Source organism: Vicugna pacos, chromosome 13 (assembly GCF_048564905.1).
Source record: "Vicugna pacos chromosome 13, VicPac4, whole genome shotgun sequence".
Lineage (NCBI taxonomy): Eukaryota > Metazoa > Chordata > Mammalia > Artiodactyla > Camelidae > Vicugna > Vicugna pacos.
Window position 1 is genome coordinate 51,660,986 of NC_132999.1, and position 19,541 is coordinate 51,680,526.

The window sequence follows — 19,541 nt, forward strand, 5'->3', positions numbered from 1 at the left end:
AGGGATAGACTGGGATTTCAAAATTGTAGAATAGATAAACAAGATTACACTGTATAGCACAGGGAAATATACACAAAATGTTATGATAAATCACAGAGAAAAAAATGTGACAATGAGTGTGTATATGTCCACGAATGACTGAAAAATTGTGCTGAACACTGGAATTTGACACAACATTGTAAAATGATTATAAATCAATAAAAAATGTTAAAAAAAAATAAATAAAAGAAGCTAGCTTTAACAGAGCCCTTACTAGTGCCAGGTCTTGGGCTTACCTGCTTTGCATACACATTGCAATTTAATCCTCACGGTAACATAGATATTATCCCCTTTATAGGTTTAAAAAAAACCCCAAAGAGGACATGAAGTTACAAAACGGATCTGAACCGAGTTTTCTGAATATGTAACAACTAGGCTGACCTCAGTGGTCTTCAAACTGTGTTCTCTGGAGCCCAGGGCTCCTCAGAGGTAGCTGGGGCTGGCAGGTCCGGGAAGCCTGTGGGTCAGCCCCAGGCTATTTCCTGGCGGCCCCTATCATCTCTCCTACACACACTGGGCTTGGCAGGCACTCCTTTTGGAGAGAGCATTGCTTTGCCCGCTAGCCTGGAACATCCTGGGTCACGTGGTGCTGCCCAGTCTCCCTGACAGATGTGCCCCCCTCCCTGCTGCTCAGGGACCCCAGGAACTAATCCCCTTGGTGCAGGACACAGGAAGGGATTAGTGCTGGGAAATCAGGCGCCACATCTGCCAGCCCCTGGGGCGCCTGGGTGAAGCCTGTGCCTTAGAGCTCAGGAAGCCATCCCTGTCCCCTGAAACACAGGGGACTCCCAGAAGCACTGTCTAACCATGGCTAGAACTGAATTGCCCCGTCCTTCCTGAGCCTTCCAGAAGAAGGTGAGTTGGCGCCAAGCACCCAGGGGTCTGGCAGGGTTGTTTCTGAGGCTTGAAGTGGGAGGAGGAGCTGGAAGCAGAGGCAATGATAGGGAGGGTGACCAACTGGCCCAGTTTCCCCTGGACTAAGGGGTTTGGGATGTTCAGTGCTAAAATCAGGACAGATCTGAGATCTGGGCAGATCCGGACAGTCAGCCACCCTCGTAAGTTTTTTTCTGAGCTCGTTTCCCTTGCCTTTGAGGTGGGGCTTCACAAAATGGGGGGTTGCTTGGCCCCCCTCCCATCCTCAATCCCCCTCTTTGTCTTCTTGCATTTCTCTGTTCCCCTCCTCCCTTTTCCAGCCTTCAGGACCTCTCTTTATTGTCACTCCACTGACTCAATTTCCCGATCACAGGGTCTACTGGGCTGTAGATCTGAATCCTCAAGGGGCTGGACTCTTCCACACCATGGAGAGAATGAAGACCCAGGTGAGGCGCAGCCCCACAAAGGCTTGCATCAAATATTGGCCGAAATCATTAATCACCCCGTATCACCTTCATTGTCATCACTAACATTTCTAGAGTTTGCATCACAGGCCAGGAACAGTTACAAGTGTTTTATGTATATTAACTCATTGAGTTGTCAAAACAAACCAGAAACTGATTGTTTTTCTTTTTCCAATCTCCAGGCCCCTCACCTGAGTGCTCCCAACTTATCCCCAACTATCTGTTCAGTGAAGCTGTCCTCCCCCTCCCACCCCAAGGCTGAGCTCATGGGTACCTCGGAGCCCCTAGACCCCTCTGACATGTTCTGTTTACATCTCTCTCTCAGAGAAATTATTACAATGACACTAGCTACCAGTTTGTGAGCAGACAGTTTCTAGAACTTCGCATGCAATTATCTCATTTACCCTCACCTAAATTTTATGAGGTGTAGGAACAACGGTCATTCCATTAAGCAGACAAGGAAACTGAGACCTAAAGAGGGGAAATCATTTGTCCACAGCAGAGCCAGAATCAAGCCCTACTTCACCTGGCCCCAGAGACCTTGTGTCTAACCTCTCTACCATCCTGCTGGCTCCAACAGAGACAGATGTTGGCCAAAGGCTCAGAAACCTCAGGGCGTAGCACTGTGCCCTGCACACAGCCAGCTCTTGGGGATTGTATCCTGAATGAATGAGCAGACAAGGAGGCCTGTCCCAGAGTGGACAGGGAGGGGAAAAGAGGTGAGCGTCTCTGGGCTGCAGACCTCCCAGGGAAGGAGCTGAGGGTAATACTTGTTAAATGAACAGTGCAGGGCCAGGCATAAAGTTGGCACTCAACATATGATGTTCATTATTTTTTAGACAAGTCCTTTCCTTCTTGTAACTTCAGTTTGCCCACCTGGAAATGAGAAGGTTCTACAAATGATCGTGAAGGCTATTCCACAACTTCGGCTGACTAGGTCAGAGACTGAACTTTGGGTTCAAATCCCAGCTCTGCAATAGCTGTGTGACTTTGGGCAAGTCTCTTAACTTCTCTGAGCCTTATCTGTAACATCAGGGCACTAATAGCACCCATCCCACAGGGTGCTCTGACACTCCTCTTAAAAGGCTTAGCACCATCTCTGGGACACTAACTGGAGGTGGTACTGTGTTTCCCGAATTCTAAGTTGGCTGTGAGGAAACCCATGGTTCTTCCTGGGGCCAGGTCGCCACACATGCTCTCTCTCCAGATACCTTGCCACTTCCCCAACCGGCCTCTTCTCCTCTCTCTGCTGGACTTTAGGCCTTGCTGGCATTGTCTTACACTCCCTGTTTCCTGCCTTGGCCCACCTCCCTAGCTGTGCTTCCTCAGCCCCCAAATCTGTCTGAGGGAAAGGGCCCCATTTCTCTGGGCTCCACCTTTCTTTGAGATCTCCCAGCAGGTCCCTTTTTAATTTTTTACTACAGTGGTTTTTATACTCATTTGGACAGAGCAACATGGGGGACGTGGTGATGTGACCAGCTCCCCAGAACCAGCCACCACTGTGAGATGCCAACCACACTTTGGGGGCTCTGCACAGGCCTGCTGTGCTCCCTCCAGGTTCAAGGACACACTGTTGGCAGATGTTCTGGAAAGTGGGTGTGTGGCAAGGAGTGGAGGGAAGCGGGTCTCCTGGAAAGCCTTGTCCTATGTTCTCAGGACCCACATGTTCACTCCACAAAGTGTACTGAGCATCCAGGATAAACCAGAGGTCACGGAGGAGAGAAAGTGAGGAAGTGGCCCCTCCCTTGGAGAACTCACACTCCATGAGATGGATTAGCTAATATTCTACAGAGAGAGCTGGATTTGCACCAAGATGGAGGCTTATACCAAGTGCCTTGGAAGGAGAGTTGGGCAAGGCTTCAGGATGGAGGTGGCATTTCAGCTGTTCTTAGATATTTAACTAAGTGCATAGGAGAGAGAGGGCATGCCCAACAGAAGGAACAGGCTATGCAAAGGCACAAAGGTACAGAGGTGCATGCATGGCAGAGCTGCTGAAGAGGCCACAGTGGGAAGGGCCTTGGTTTTACAGGTGTGAAATTTACCCCAAGCTGTGGGCTCTCCTGATGTCTGGGTGAGCCTAAGGCATAGGCAAGGCCAGAGCAGGGGTCCCCATCTCTCCTCCTTCTGGCTGATCCCCATGGGGGCATGCCTCATCCTTCCCCTTCCAGGCTGGCCGGAAGCTCAGTCTGCTGAAAGTGAAAAAGAAGTGGTTCTTCCCTGCTTCCTGCAGCTTCTTCTTCCTGCTCTCTGTGCTCATGACTGGCTGCTTCCTGTGGCAGTATTACCTCCCCAAGCTGCAGACTGGTGAGTATAGGAACATCCTTGACTTCCTCCCCACCCCAGGGGTCCTCACGGCTTAGAGCTGCCACTCTTGATCTGAGGGTGCAGGGGGAGACCATAAGATTCAGACTCAGAAGATCTGGCCTCCATTCTGCCTCCAACTCTCATTAACTGTGCATCTTTAGGCCATTCATTGTACTCTCTGTGCCTCAATGTCCTTGTGTATAAACGGAGTCTAATGCCACTGGGGTTTTCTTAAGCCACTGACTCTGGGGGTAAAACTCAGGTAAAACCCAAAAAGTGCCAACAATATTTCTCTTGCTCTGCTTTCAATCCCCATGATGGGATCTCCAGGCCCTGCCCTCCTTTAAACACCCTCCCTCAGCTACATCTAATGCCTTGGAAAGAACAACACAGGTGTCCATGGACAGCAGCTGCCATTTCTTAGAGCATCTCCACCCTGGGCTGGTCAGGGCTCAGCAAATAAGCCTCCGTTGCTGGTAATGTCCAGGCCCTCTGTTGCTAAAGCAACCCTTGGACCTTCCAATCTGCTGGGATCCTGGATGGTCCAGAATCTCAGGTCTCTGCTAAAGCTGAGGAGAATGTCTCTCTCCATTTCTCTGAGTCATCCTGTGATACAGATGCCAAAGGCTCAACAAGGTGGTCTGTGCTCCCAAAGTCCCATAGATTTTTGCAGAAATGGCTCCTTTTATTTTCTTGCCAGCGTCTTCCTCTCCTACCCCAACCCTTTCTTTCTAGGGTAAATTCCTTTATCAGGGGCATCTTAATCCCTCAAGCAAATAGTCCCCAAGTAAGCAGGTCGATCTGTCCCCCAGGGCCATGCTTCTCAAACTATCAAACTACCAATCCATAGTAGACCAGTACTACTAGATAGAAATGAATTATTAGAGAAATTGAATGGAAAAAAAAGACCACAGAATAAAAGCCAAAGTTTTGAATAATTAGATTCAACAGACACAAAATTAGTCTGAGAAACTGCTATAAAAAGTTTCTAAATGCTTTCTTTCAAATTTTGTATTTAATTTGTCACAAGTGGGAAACAAATAGCTTATGGACCTGCTCTGGGTCTGCTGACTACACATAGCGTGATCTATGTCCTCATCCTCACATGGGCATCACCTGAGAGGCTGTTTGAAATGAGGACACCCAGGCCCTACCCCAACATCTACTAAATCTAATCTGCATTTCAAGATTCCCAGGCGATTTTCGAGCTTGTGCACGTTAAAGTGCACATTAAGGCACGGCTGTAGACACCGGGCTGACCTGGGGTCCCAGGCTGAGCAAAGCTTAGGCTTTGGCTGAGACCTCCCCACTCCAATTATTAAACCTGTATCATGGAGTTGTTGAGAGAGCTTCTGTAAAGTTTGTAATTTTCCTGTTCGGGACCATATCTGTTATCTAATGCTGAGTAACAAACCACCCCAAACCTACTGGCTTCATGAGTCTATGGGCTGGCTGGCAGTTCTGCTGCTGGTCTAACCTGGGCTCTCTCCAATGCAGCAGCCAAGTCAGCTGGGCCTCTCCCCAATGTGGACCCTCCCTCTCAAGCTCGCTATCCCAGGCTTGTCCACAAGGGGCAGTGTTCCCCAGGAGCTTAGGCCGACTAAGACGTGGCTTTGGGGGAGGCATACAATCAATTCAGCCTCATTCTATTTTGGCCACAAGAAGTCACAGAGGCAGTGTGATTCAAGCGGTGGGAGGGTTTAAAGAGTTTGCATCCACAGTGAACCTCCCTCAGGGAGCCTTCTCCCAGTTCTGGGTGGTCCCTGGAGGCAGTGAAAGGCTTTGAGAAGGGTACAGTTCCTGGGGGGTTCTTGTGCCCTTTCCACCCCGCACCGACCTCAGAGGATATGGAGAGGTCTGGGGGCCACTGTGATGGGCTCACAGCCTGAATCCTGTCTTGCCCAGGCCCACACCTTCTCCCTGAGGTTCCAAGGAAGCCATCTACTTGAACAAGAGCAGAATGGGACTCAAACACTGATGCCTGGATGCCAGCTCTGGGGATGGAATGAGTTGTTCCTGGTGGTTTAGGTCTGAGGCCTAAGTAGGGCCCCGAGTCCACTTCTCCACCCACATATATAATCAGAACTGGGAGACGTGGCTGAGCCTGTCCCACAGACCTGGACCCTGTCTGAATCTGCTGACCACACGGAAGGAGGAAGCTGGTCATGTGGGAAAGAGGGGCTGTGAACTGGCATCTGTGGCCAGGGTGGCATCTTGAAGGCCAAGCAGCGGGTGGTGAGTGTGGGACAGTGCTGTCTCCTCCCGGGCATACCCTGCCCTTTGCCCACTGGTGCCCACGGCTGATGTCTCCTGGTGAGGCTGTGCCAAATGGGAAGGCTGGCCCCAAGGCATGAGCCTGGCATTTGCTGCCACCTTTCCACCTCATCTCTGATGACCCTGAGATGCCTATCCTGATCTCTGTCCCCTCCACTCACCATGTGATGTTCCCTCCAGGTTCTTTGGGACCAGAAGTGACCTCTGACCCCGTGAGGATGTGTCCTCAGCACCCTGAGCCTGTGCCCCTGGTCCATCCTCTACCTGTGTTGAAGGAGGCCCTGGAGAAGGTCAGTGATGTCCCTGGAGAGGGCTGGCTGTGTCAGCTAGGCCCGGCTGATGAAGGGGAGGGCACACCCTCTGCACTGGTAGCAGCAATCATTCATTCATTCAGTCAACATATAATTCTTGAGCACTTACTCTGTGCGGGGTACCAGGGACATGGCAGGAAGAAAATACTGTCCTACTCGCAAGGAGTTACTAGTCTTGGATTGAGGGGAACAGTTAAGACAGCTATAACGCAGGGATAACTGTGAGGATAGAAGATGTTTAGGGGGCTATGGGGACACAAAAGAACTGGCCTTGGATTCAGGGAAGGCTTCTGGAGGAAGTGTTGTCTGAAATGAGATGTGAATAAGTAGGAGATACCCAAAGGATAGGCATGTCTACAATAAGGGAGCTTGAGGGTATGAAGGGTATGCTCCAGATAGAGGGAAAAGCATGTGCAAAAGCCCAGAGGCAGCAGAGTCAGTATAAGGCACATAAAGAGGACTGCAGGAAAATTCAGCCTGGTAGGGCCATAAGTGGAAGTGAGAGGATCACAGAAGCCATCGAAATATGCTTAAAGACACTCACCCCACAGCACGACTTTTACCACTGCAGGATGGCTCAACACTAGAGGGGGTTGTCAGCCAGCTCCAGTCTGTGCCATTCAGACCCTACCCCCTACCCACTTAGGTCACTCACCTCAGGAGACATACAGACAAATGAAACGTGATCAGCAGTGTGTGAGCAGCAGCCTGGCGGTGGCGGGCGGAGAGGGTGCTGAAACTTCGTCCAAGGAACAGTTGAAGGGGACAAAGGTGATGTGTCCACATAAAAGAGGGTGTAGGCCAATGCAGAGAGAACAATGACTGCCTGCAAATACATGGAAAGCTTTCGTGAAGAGAGGGAGCAGAAGGGTGCTATGTGACTCCCAGGGGTCAAAGCAATTAAAAAAAATAAAGCAACAATAATAACCATGGCTGCCTTCCAGTGAGCACCTAGTATATGCCAGGCACCTCACTAACCTCTTAAATGACTACTTCATGGATCTCTATCTATAGAGGAAGAAACTGAGGTTCAGAGAGGCAAATCTGGTGCAGGGGTGAAAACTACAGGTAGACCAAGCTTAGTTCAGGGTATGTGAAACCTCTCAACCAGATGGTCTGGCAGTTAATAAGAACTGGGGTTGGAGTTTACATGGCGTTCTAATCCTGATTCCATTAACCAACAGCCACTTGGGCAAGTCATTTTGTATCTCACAGACTTAATTTTCTTATCTGCAAAATGAGGAGAAATTAGCACTGACTTATTATGAGGATGAAGTGAGACAATGTACGAAAATCATTTTATACTGTGTTTGGCACATTCTAAGTATCCAATAAATGTTAGCTCTTATCATCATCATTATATTTCATCATTGAAAATAATTAGGTATTTTCAATAAATGTTCAAAGAGTGCCTAGGGGCCCTCCATAAATAGTGAATTCTCCAACACTAGGGAATCGGACTAGGCCTACTGGAGATTTTCTAAGGCATCAGACAAAGGCTTGATTAGATTAGTAGTTTTACTCCCTCCCTCCTTTTATATTTTTCCAAGGAAATGTTTCTTTGAACAAAAGTCTTATGAGGAAACCCTACACATAAAGCAGATTCCAGAGGACTGCTCTGATTGCAGCTGGGAGGGGGTCCCTCTCCATGGGACACAGTTTGAGAACCTGAGACCTAGAGGCTCACTGGGATCCCCTCCAGCCACCAGGGGGAGAGAATGGAGGGGAGCCAGGTGGGGTGTGCTGTGCGTCAGGGTGTGGGGTGGGAACCAGGCTGAATCCCATGGTGGACAGAATGGTAAGTGGGGTATGTGGGCAGGGGGAGGGGCCTGTCTCTGCACCTATACTCTGAGCCACCTGCTTCTCCTCCAAGGTGGACAGGATCCTGCGCCAGGCATTGTCTGCACCAGGCCTGGCTGCTATGTCTGCAGTAGTCATCCACAATGACACTGTGCTCTGGACCAGGAACTTTGGAAGGAAGAATGGTTCAGACCCGGCTTCTGGACCCCCCAATGAGTACACCATGTACAGGTCAGCTGGGGACCAACAGGGTCCTGTGGAGGGGGTGAAGGATGGGAGGAAAAGGGGGACTTAGAAGGTAGAGGGACTCAAGAGAATCTTGACTTGGGGTCTGAGCTATCAGAGCCCTTTATTAAGTCTTGACAATTTTATAGATGAGGAGTCTGAGGTCCAGAGAGGACCAGAGAGTGCCTAACATCACACCACAGCGATAACAGGTCAGGAAGGAATCCCTTCTGGAGAGCTCTTATACCCAAATCAGAAAAGGCTCCTTTGTGTCCCACCCTACCCCCCTTCCATGTGCCACAAAGAAACTGTAGCCAGTTCCTGGGCCTTCATCCCAGGTCTCTGCTAGTCAGCAGCAGTGGCCCATATGGGAGCAATTTGGGACAATCTGCTGCACACCCAGAGTCTGCCCTCCTGGGTGTTGCCTGCAGGATCCTTAAAGCTCACCACGCAAAGTGAACATTTGCTCCCAGAGGTGCTGTGAGGATTACAGGGGTTCCATTCACACTGCACCTGCTATGTGCCAGGCAGGGGGCAACAATTACATTTGCTATCACTTACTGAGCATTTATTGCCTGCCAAGTATGTGGCCAAGCACTTTGTATGCACAATCTCATTCAATTCTTTCTACAACCCATGAAACAGACAATTAGACTGAATCTCAGGAAAGTCTAGTACTTGCCGAAGGCCATTCAGCTGTTGAGAGGCAGATCTGTCCAAGAGTGGGAAGTGCCTGATGAAGGGGCTAGCATGGGGTAGGTGCTCAAGAGTGTCATCTGGCCCAGCCTCACTGCCTCTGGAATGTTCTCTAGCATCCCAAATTCACTAGCAGAGGCTAGTGAATTTCTATCTGAGACACTGAATAAGGGCAGACTCAGCATTTTCCTATTATACTAGAATGTTGGAGGCTGGAGGCACAGGGTGGAGGTGGACTGTGGGGCCAACAGGATGCTCTGTGCACCCTTGTTCCCCTCCACGCCCCCTTCCAGGATCTCCAGCATCTCCAAGATCTTTCCCGTCCTCATGCTGTACCGCCTGTGGGAGGAGGGCATCGTAGCCTCTCTAGATGACCCTCTGGAACGTTATGCGAGCACCTTCACCATTAACAACCCACTGGGCATGGCATCAGCCCCCAAACAACAGAACCTGATGGATGGGTTGGAGGAGGTGGGCCCAGCTCCAAGGCCATCACCCGTCACCCTCCGACGGATGGCCAGCCAGCTCTCAGGTGAGTGGCTCTGCATTTAATCTAGCTCAGCCCAAACCATTTCAGGTCGGGGAACCAAGGAACAGGTTCTCATCCAGCCAGGCTGAGCCCACTCTCTCTTTCTGAACTGGCCATACCTCCCTTTCACCCTCCCTGGATGGTGGGCCAAGGGTAGAAAGAGCTGACGAGGAAAAAGCTGAGGTGAAACCTGGGAATTTAGATCAAGTAGAGAAACCAAAATCCGTTGGCAGGTCAAAAGCAAGTTGACAGGTCAAGATCTGCTCATTGGATCAAGAACAATTCAACAAGTGAATTTTGGAGACAATTCTACAAATTACATATTTTATATATATTCTATAATTATACATTAATTTCCCTTAATACATAAAGATCACCTATAAATCAACACAAAGACCAATAACTCCACAGAAAAATGGGTAAAGGAGAGGAACAGGATAGTTCCCAGAAAAGGAATAAAAATGGCTCTTATGAATATTAAAACATATTAAAAGATGCTCAACCTCATTCATAACAAAATAAATGCAAATTAAATCTACTGAGAGACATTTCCCCCCTATCAGATTGGTAAAGGCCATGATGGTGGGTGTACTGAGTTGGTGAAGTTATGGTGAAACAGGCTCTCTTCTACATGAGCGGTGGAAATTTAAATTGGTGCAACCTGTATGGAGGGTTACTGGTAATATCCACCACAAAAATGCATATATCCTTTGACTCAGCAATTACACTTTTAGGAAATTCTCTTACAGAGTATTCACACATGTGCAGTAGGAGGTATGTACACAGTTATTCTATAGCACTGTTTGTACTAGGGAAAAAAAGATAGAAATAACTTAAACGTAAATAGGGGAATAACTAAATAAACTATGACATAGCTATACAATCAGATACTATGTAGCCCTTAAAAAAAAGGGTAATAATGTCCTTATGTACTGAGATGCACTAAGATACAAAGTTAAGTGGGTAGAAAAGCTCATAACAGCACATACTGAATGTTACCATATAAATAAATAAAATAATGTGTACACACATAATGCACATACATATGAATGTATATACATAATCAGTATAATGTACATATTATATAACACACATATGTTATGTATATGATTATATATATATGTTTACATGTGCGTCGCAGATCTTTGTAAGGGAACTAAAAAGACTGAAACATTGGGTTGCCTCCAGGGAGGGGAACTCGGTGGCTGGGGAGAAGAGTGGGAGGAAAATTTTTCACTGTGTACCCTTTGGTGTCTTTGGAATTTTGAATCATGTAGATGAATTACTAAAATAAATTATATAATAATACTGACGATAATGATAACAAAAGAGGTGCTAAAAAGTCAAGAAGTCAACATGGTGGGAGGGCAAAGGCACGCTGGGATACTGGAAGACAAAACCAGTCAACAGGAATTGGGCAGGACTGGCTCAGGAAAGGGCTGGATGCTGAGGGATTGCTCTGGGAGCTTGTGAAGGACCTTCCATTGCCTTTTATGCCCACTTTCCACCTGTGAATGAGGAGGGCTGGTTTAGAGAGAAGCTGTGCATGTGGGTGGGCAGGGGGCTGTGCTGCAGTGGTGACTGACCCAGCGAAGGGGGAGGAGGCAGGCGCCATCAGCACCACTCCAAATACCTTCTATTGCTCATATTTGCAGTCATCAACCCATCAGCTCTAGACGGTAGGAATCCTTCTCCAGTGCCTACTATTTCATCATTTTACAAAGTGTGTTCAGGCCTGAGCTCTCAGGCTCTGGAAATAGCTGGTTATCACTCCCATTAGCAGATGGTGAACCTGAGGCTCAGCTAGAGAATGGAGCCTCCTGAAGTTGCCCAGGCAGGACAGGATCAGAGTCTTCAGGGAGGTCAGCCCAGCGGTTAAGGGCACCAGCACTGAAATTCTAGCTCTGCCTCCTCCTAACTGTGTGATCTTGGGCAAGTCACGTAATTGCTCTGAGCCTTGTTTTTCTCCTCTGTAAAATGACTGGTTCCTGCTATTTTAGGGGATTAAATGTGCTAATGAATGTCAAGCACATAGCAGAGTATCTGGCACACAGCAGGTATTTGTCAATGTAGCTCTGGTTATTACCAGCCAGGTATAGACGTAGATTTATTGGGGCCTGATGCAGATATAATTTGGGGGTCCTCTTTAAAAATACAATATTATAAATTCAAACTTGGATACAGGCCTTGGAAGGGGTCATGCAGGGGTGGGGTCCCAGAGCTTTTGCTCCATGAGCCTTCTATTACATCCACTCCTGGTTATAATCTGACCCAGGGCTCCCTCTAGGGGTACATTGCAGATGCTTGGTCACCTATACCTGGGGAACCCAGTACTAGGCTGGCTCTGTGTAGTCAGTTTAAAAACACCTTACATGTCTCCTCTCAGTCCCAAAGGGGCCAGCTGAGCATACAGCTTCCTGAATAACTCTGTTACAGGCTCTCAGTGTCTTTTACGACTGACCTTCACCCTCATCTAGAGCTTTCTCCCATTCTTGGAGCTTTTCATCCATTTTTAGTTAAGTCTTGCAACACCTCAGGAAAACCACTGCAGGTGCTTCAGCTCACTTAAATGTGAGCAAGTAGAGGCTCAGATAGGTAAAGCACATGGTTTGTGGCCACACAGCAAGAAATGTTTGAATCATAATTTAAACCCAGGACTTGGGACTCCAAACCTGGGTTGCTCAGGCCTACAGCCTTGAGGCGTCCCTGATACCTCTCACTCCCACACCCTCCACACCCCCTCCAGTAGCAAATTCTGTTGGCTCCACTATCAAAATATGTCCAGAATCCATCCATTCTTCATCACCTCCACTGCTAGGACCCTCATCCAATCCACCATCACTTGCAGGTCTCCTTACAGGCTTCCTTGCTTCTGCCAGTGCCCCGCAAAGTCTGTTTTCACACAGCAGTCAGAGCAACCTTGATATATGTCAGATTGCATCATTCCTCTACTCAAATCCTTGCAGTGGTCACATCCTACTCAGAAAAAAGGCCAAATCCTTACAGTAGCCTATAGCACCCTAAGTACTTGGTGCCTGTACCCCTAGTATTTCTCACCTCCAAAGTCTCCCCTTTTCTCACTCCCCTCCAGCCACACTGGCTGTTTCCTGCTGATCCTTAGACATACCAAGACATTACTGCCTCAGGGCCTTTGTACTTGCTCTTCCCTTTGCCTGAGATATTCTTTCCTCATAGAGCTGTGTGGCTCTCTTGCTCATGTCCTCCAGGTCTCACCTCCAGGTCATCTTCTCCATGAAAAGCCTTCCTCTGACAACTTACTATAAAATAACAATCCTTCCCTTCATACATGGAATTATTTTTCTTGATACCATGAATGTTTATTTGCTTCTTGTCTGTCCCCTCCACTAGAATGTAAACTCCACATGGGCAAGGACTTTGTTTTGTTCACTCCTGAATTCCAGTACCCAGAACAGTCTTTGGCACAAAAGAGATGCTTGAAAACTATTGTTGAGTGAATAGATGGCAAGAATCCTAATCCAGAAAATTCCAGGTGGTCAGAGGAGCAATTTCCACAAAACCTATTTGGACACTGACCTTAACAATTTTATGGAATCAAACTTCTATGGGTGATGATAACAATTATTTTTTGAGCAATTACTATGACCAGGCACCATGCTTAGCATTTTATTTCACCAAGTCTTCACACCAGCCCTATGATATAATTGTTATTTCCCTCATATACAGATGAAGGGATTAGGGCTCGAGAGGTTGAATGGCTTGCCCAGTGAAACACAGGCAGGATTAGAGTCCATGCTAGACATTTTTTTTTTAAGGTGATTTTGTTGTTGTTGTTCAACCCATGGGAGGTGGTGGAGAGAGGAGTGCACCCATGGGCCCATCATCCCACCCTCAGCTGACCCAGCAGGTCTGACCACTGCTCCCCTCTAGGGCTGCCCCGAAGGCTCCGCTCGACTTCGCTGCTGTGGAGGGGCAGCACCCAGGAGGCCCTGAGCCTGCTCAAGGATGATGTGCTGGTGGCAGACCCAGGAACCAGGTGAGGAGTGAGCCTTGATGTTCTGCCAATGCTAGGAACCTCAGAAGGTGACACACCCCCTCCTGGAAGAGAGCCTAGGTGGTCAGAGCCAGGAAAGACCTCAGAGATCACTAATGATAACCCCTATTCCACAGCTGGGAAGACTGAGGCCCACAGAGGGATGACAGAGCAAGGCAGTGGGGAGCTGGGCCCAAATCCAGTTCTGTTTGAACCTCATGCTCTCTCTATTAATCAACTCAGCATTTATTGAGCACCTACTGTGTGCTAAACTGAGATAACAGCAGTGAACAGATCCAACCAGGTCACTCTTCATGGACTTTGCATTCCTGTGAGTGGACAGTGAACATCTTAACAGTGAGAAGACAAACAAGATAAATACAGATTTTGCCAAATGCTGAAAATAAATGGGATGCTGATGAGATAGGGAGGGGATAGCTGGAGTAGCCACTGAACAGAGACGCCCAAACCCTGGAGCAGTGGGGCTGTGGAGCTGGGCAGAGGACAGCTGGCACTCCTCTGCTTCAGATGCTCCCTTCCAGGCCCTAGGCAGTGCCCTTATTCTAAATTTGCCCCTCTGCTTCTCCAAGTGCTGAACCTCAGGCCCCATTTCTCTTAGGGAAGAAAGGATCTAGGTAATACTCAGGCATATGTAGGCTAGAGTCCTTCCAGCTCTGCCACTAACTTGCTGTATGACCTCAGAGGAAGTATTTTGCCTCTATGAACCTCATCTTCCTCATCTGTTAAAAAAAGGAGATTGGGCTGGAGTTCAGGAATGTCTAGTAGGATTTGTGCACTTTCATCCATTCTTGTTTTTCTGAGGCCCTATTTTAGACATTCTGAAACTGCATCTGCTCTGGGAAAGAAAAGAGACTTCCTACCCATTTTTGGTGTCTGCCATGGCTGATATAAGAAGGGAGGGGTGAAATCCCGCCTCCTATTTGTTATCCTTGAGCGACATGATAGCTATCATTACTCCCCCCCACCCCAACCCCAACCCCCGCTAGTTTGAGACTCCAGTTTTCCATTTGATAAAGTAATTAGTGTAAAGGACCGAGGAGATTTGTTTTACCACTTTCCCAGATGCATTGCCAAACCCAGGTCTCCTCCAAAAATGCTGTGACCCTGGGCAATTCTCTGCTCCTTTCTGGCCCTTCCTCTTTCCAGTTGTAGAATAGTGAGTTGTCGCTAATGATTTCCGAAGTCTCTGCTGGGTCTGGCCACCTGGGATGCAGTGAAGCAGGTCCCGCCAAGTTCAATTAAACTGGTGGTTTTTCAGTCCGAGCCTACTGTAGGAAGAGGCTATTTAGGGCCTAAAGATGTCCCTCCTCAGCTGCATCCCAGCTTTCACCCTCTCCTCTTCCAGATGCCATTACAGCACGCTGGCCTTTTCGCTTCTGGCTCATGTCCTGGCAGCCCACACCGCCCATGGTGACTACCAGCGCTGGATACTGGAGAATGTCCTGGAGCCGCTGGAGATGGTAGACACGGGCTTCGATCTTACGCCTCCTGTACGCGCCCGCTTGGCAGCTGGCTTTTACGGCAGCGGGCGGCCGGCGCCACTCTACGACCTCGGCTGGTATCGCCCGTCGGGCCAGATGTATTCCACCCCCGCCGACCTGGCCAAGCTGGCCATGGTGCTCCTGGGCAGCGGGCCCCGGCGGCTTCTGCGACCCGATGCGGCCAAGACATTGCTGGCGCCGCTGCTGGCCTGCCCCGGCGCCTACTTCGCCAATGAGACGGGCACACCGTGGGAGTTCCACGCGCAGCGGGGCTACCGCGTAGTGCGCAAGGACGGCGACCTGGACGGCTACGCCGCCACTTTCTCACTGGTGCCGCCGCTGCGCCTGGGCCTCGTGCTGCTCCTGGCCGGGCCGCGGCCGCCGGGGCCTGACCTGGTGGCGCAGGCCTACGACGTGCTCCTGCCGGCCATGGAGAGGGCCCTTCGGGAGGCCGAGCTCAGCCCCGCCCCGCCGCCCAGCGCGCACCCCTTCGCGGGCTACTTCACCTTCGGCAACCTGACTTTCTACGAGGTGCGCGCCGGGCCGGCAGGAGAGCTGCGCCTGCGCCAGTTCGGGCCCCGGGTGGAGGCGCTGGTGCCGCCAGCGTTCCGCACGCTGGCGCTGCGTCACCTGCGCGGCCGCGTCTTCCAGCTGCACGTGGCGCGCGAGTTTCCGTGCGCGCTGCCGCTCGGCGACTCCTGGCTGTCCCTCGAGGCCCAGCATGGGCAGCTGGTCAACTTCTATCCCTTGGACCGCCACGGGCTGTCCCCCGGCTTCGACGTGCCGGGCCTTAACACGTACCGGGTGCTGCGGCTGCCGCACAAGCCGGTATTCAAGACCCAGTGACCTTGGGCTCTCTTCTGAGTGCCCTCTTCTCTTGCTTCCCAGCTTTCCAACCTAATTTTGCAAGGTAAGGCTGCAGGGGTGTCTGTTAAAATACCTGAGAAGTTGGCAGAGTTGGGTAGGGCAATGCTACTCAAAGTGTGGTCCGTGGACCACAGCCGGCTGGCAAACTGTTATCCATGGGAGCGGAAGAGTTAAGTACAGAAATTTAGTGAGCATTTAGAAACTTTAATAGCAAATTGGCAGAGTACTTTTGTGTTTGTTGAATCTAAGACCAAAAAATAGTCTAGCATTGTGTCGTAAAAATCAACCTTACTGAGTTATAACTTACATAAAGTGAAATGCACACATTATTGGTTTGATGATTTTTGAGAAATATTTATACCCATCACCACAGTCAAGATATAGAAAATTTCCATCACCCTCTTAACGTCCTTCCTACTGCTTTGCAGTCAGTCCCCTCCCCTGCTCTCAGCCCCCGGCAACCACTATCTACTCTATCACTTTAGGTAAGTTTGGCCTGTCCTGCAATTTCATATAAATGGAATCAATCTTATGTGTCTGTCTTCTTTTGCTCAGCATGATGTTTCTGAGGTTCATTCATTCTGAGGTTCTAAAATCTTTGTGTAAAACAGTATTTTGTTCCTTTTTATTGCTGAATAGTATTTGGTTGTATGGATATGGCACAGTTTGTTTATCTATTTACCTGTTGATAGACATTTGGGTTGTTTACAGATTGGGGCTATTATGAAAAAGCATTCCTGTATAAGTCTTTCTTGTATGTGAATATATGCTTTCATTACTCGTGGGTAAATAGCTGTGTGTGACTGCCATGCAGTTTTCCAAAGCACTGGTACTATTTTATCTTCCCGCCAGCAATATCCAATAGTTCTGTTTCTCCACATCTTTGCTACTACTTAGCATTATTAGTCTTTTCAATTTTAGTCATGCTAGTGGTTGTGAAGTCCTGTCTCACTGTGGTTTTAATTGCATTGTATTTATCATATTGTAAAAGTTCTCTAACTGCTCTGAGTAGAAATCCTTCGTCAGATATAGGTGTTGCAAAGATTTCCCCCAGTCTTTGGTTTGCCTTTTCCTTTTCCTAATGGGCGTCTTTTGAAGAGTAGAAGTTTTTAAATTTTGATGAATTTTATGCCTGTTGAATCTAATACAAAATTTAGGCTTATATTTCGCACATCCTTTTAAAAATTAAATTTTGAGATAATTATAGATTCATATGCAGTTGTAAGAAATAACTAGTGTACCCTTTACCCAGTTTCCTCCAATGGAAACATCTTGCAAAACTATAGTACAGTATCACAATTAAGTTATTGACTTTGATACTGTCATGGTACAGAACATTTTCATCAGCACAAGAATCCCTCATTTTTGCATTTTTCTAGCCACATCCACGCATTTATCAACCCCACTCCCTCCTTAACCCCTGGCAACTACCAATCTGTTCTCCATTTTTGTGGTTTTGTCCTTTCAAGAATATTACATAAATGGAGAGATAGAAGAAATTTTCACATGTTGAGGTATGGGGCAGGCATTCTGGCTTATACATGACTTAGCTTGAACTTTATGCTAACTAGAACAGCCTGCCTTGGGACCTATCAAACCTGCATTGTTGCTTTTCTGTAACTGTTTAAGAAAAGTGTGTATTGTCCAGAAGTAAGGAATGTAGGTTTTGAAGACAGAGATAAATGCCTCCCTCCCTGAGATGTCAGTGCTACTACTCCTTTGATAAGTCTTCCTCCTTAGGCGCCAAGGCCATCCTGACTTGCTGTGTACCTGCTAATCTGTATTTTTTTTTGAAACTTTGATGGAACGTACCCCTGTCATGTTTGGTGTTATTTGTTCTGACAAGATACAAAACTGTGCTGAAAACCATGATTCTCTGGAGCAGTTCCTCAGAGCTACCTGAGAGGCTGTCTCCTGGGCTTTGGTCCTCAGTTTGGCTCAAATAAAACTCTCCTTTATTCTTATTACAGATTGGTTATTGATTATTTCTGTTGACAGGAGTCATACAGTATGGAATCTTCTGGGATTTCCCTCTCCCTCCACTCAGCATAAGTCTCTGGAGATTCATTGAACTGTTGCAAGTATCAACAGTTTGCGTCTTTTTGTTGCAGAGTAGTGGTCGCATGGTGTGGCTGTACCACAGTTTATTTAACCGTTCACTTGGTGAAGGACGTCTAGATTGTTTCCAATTTTAGGCTATTATGAATAAAGTTGATTTGAACATTTATTTACATGTATTTGTGTGAATGTAAGTTTTTACTTGTGTGGAAGAAATGCCGTGGAGGGCAACTGATGGCCGAATGGTATCTTTTTTTTTTTCAAAGAAACTACCAAACTGCTTTCCAGAGTCACTGTACCATTTTGTATTCCAGCCAGCAGTGTATGAGTGATCTAGTTTCTCAACATTTTTGCAAGTATTTGGTACTGTCACTGTTTTTATTTTTGTAACTCTAATTGCTAATGACTAATGACATTGAAAATCTTTTCATGTACTTTTTTGCCATTTGTATATCTTCTTCAGTGAAATGTCTCTTTACGTCTTTTGTCCATTTTCTAATTGGATTTAAAAAATTGTTGAGTTTTGAGAATTCTTTACATATTCTAGGTACCATTCCTTTGTCAGATACATAGTTTGTAAATAATTTCTGGTCTGTAGCTTGTCTTTCCATCATCTTAACAGGGCCTTTTTTTTTTATTTTTTTTTAACATTTTTTATTGATTTATAATCATTTTACAATGTTGTGTCAAATTCCAGTGTTCAGCACAATTTTTCAGTCATTCATGGACATATACACACTCATTGTCACATTTTTTTCCTCTGTGAGTTATCATAACGTTTTGTGTATATTTCCCTGTGCTATACACTGTAATCTTGTTTATGTATTCTACAATTTTGTAGTCCCTTCCCACCCTCCACATCCCTGGCAACCACTAGTCTGTATTCTCTGTCTGTGAGTCTATTTCTGTCCTGTATTTACGCTTTGTTTTTGTTTGTTTGTTTGTTTTTGTTTTTGTTTTTTTGATTCCACATATGAGCGATCTCATATGGTATTTTTCTTTCTCTTTCTGGCTTACTTCACTTAGAATGACATTCTCCAGGAGCATCCATGTTGCTGCAAATGACATTATGTTGTCGGTTAACAGGGCCTTTCATGAAGCAAAATTTTTAAGTTTTGACCAAGTCAATTATGGTAGGCTGAATAACGGCCCCCCAGAGATGTACACATCCTAATCCTTGGAACCTATGAATGTTATGTCATATGACCAAAAGAGGATTTTCTGGACGTGATTAAGGTAAGGATCTTATTGATATTGGAGATATGGCAGACTCTCTTGGCTTACTGAGGTGGACCTTGAGTGAAATCACAAGTATTCTTATAAAAGAGAAGCAGAAGGAGATTTAACACAGATGGAAGAAGAAAAGGTAGTGTGACCAAGGAGGCAGAGATTGGAATGATGCAACCAAAAGGCAGGGGAGGCAAGGAATGAGAGCCATTGGAGAACACAGCCCTCTCAGCACCTTTATTTTGGCCCAGTGATACTGATTTCAGATTTCTGGCCTCCAGAACTGTGAGAGAGTACGTTTCTTTTGTTTTAAACTACCAATTTTGCAGTCATTTGTTACAACAGCTCAGGAAACTAATA

At 47.3% G+C, this 19,541-nt stretch overlaps 1 protein-coding gene across 1 annotated transcript; it reads left to right on the plus strand.

The window, feature by feature from the left end:
- The first annotated feature begins 1,232 nt into the window (after nt 1–1,232).
- On the plus strand, nt 1,233–15,875 carry LACTBL1 (lactamase beta like 1). Its single transcript, XM_072975148.1, has 7 exons — nt 1,233–1,358; nt 3,545–3,680; nt 6,135–6,244; nt 8,139–8,296; nt 9,280–9,518; nt 13,425–13,530; nt 14,894–15,875. Exons 1-7 carry the CDS (start codon nt 1,338–1,340, stop codon nt 15,873–15,875), a joined length of 1,752 nt encoding a protein of 583 aa, XP_072831249.1. The 5' UTR covers nt 1,233–1,337.
- Nucleotides 15,876–19,541: the final 3,666 nt, after the last annotated feature.

Coding starts and splice junctions, on each gene's coding strand:
- LACTBL1 (XM_072975148.1), top strand. CDS start 1,338: ATGGAGAGAATGAAGACCCAG. Junction 3,681..6,134: donor CCTCCCCAAGCTGCAGACTG/GTGAGTATAGGA, acceptor TGTTCCCTCCAG/GTTCTTTGGGACCAGAAGTG. Junction 6,245..8,138: donor TGAAGGAGGCCCTGGAGAAG/GTCAGTGATGTC, acceptor TTCTCCTCCAAG/GTGGACAGGATCCTGCGCCA.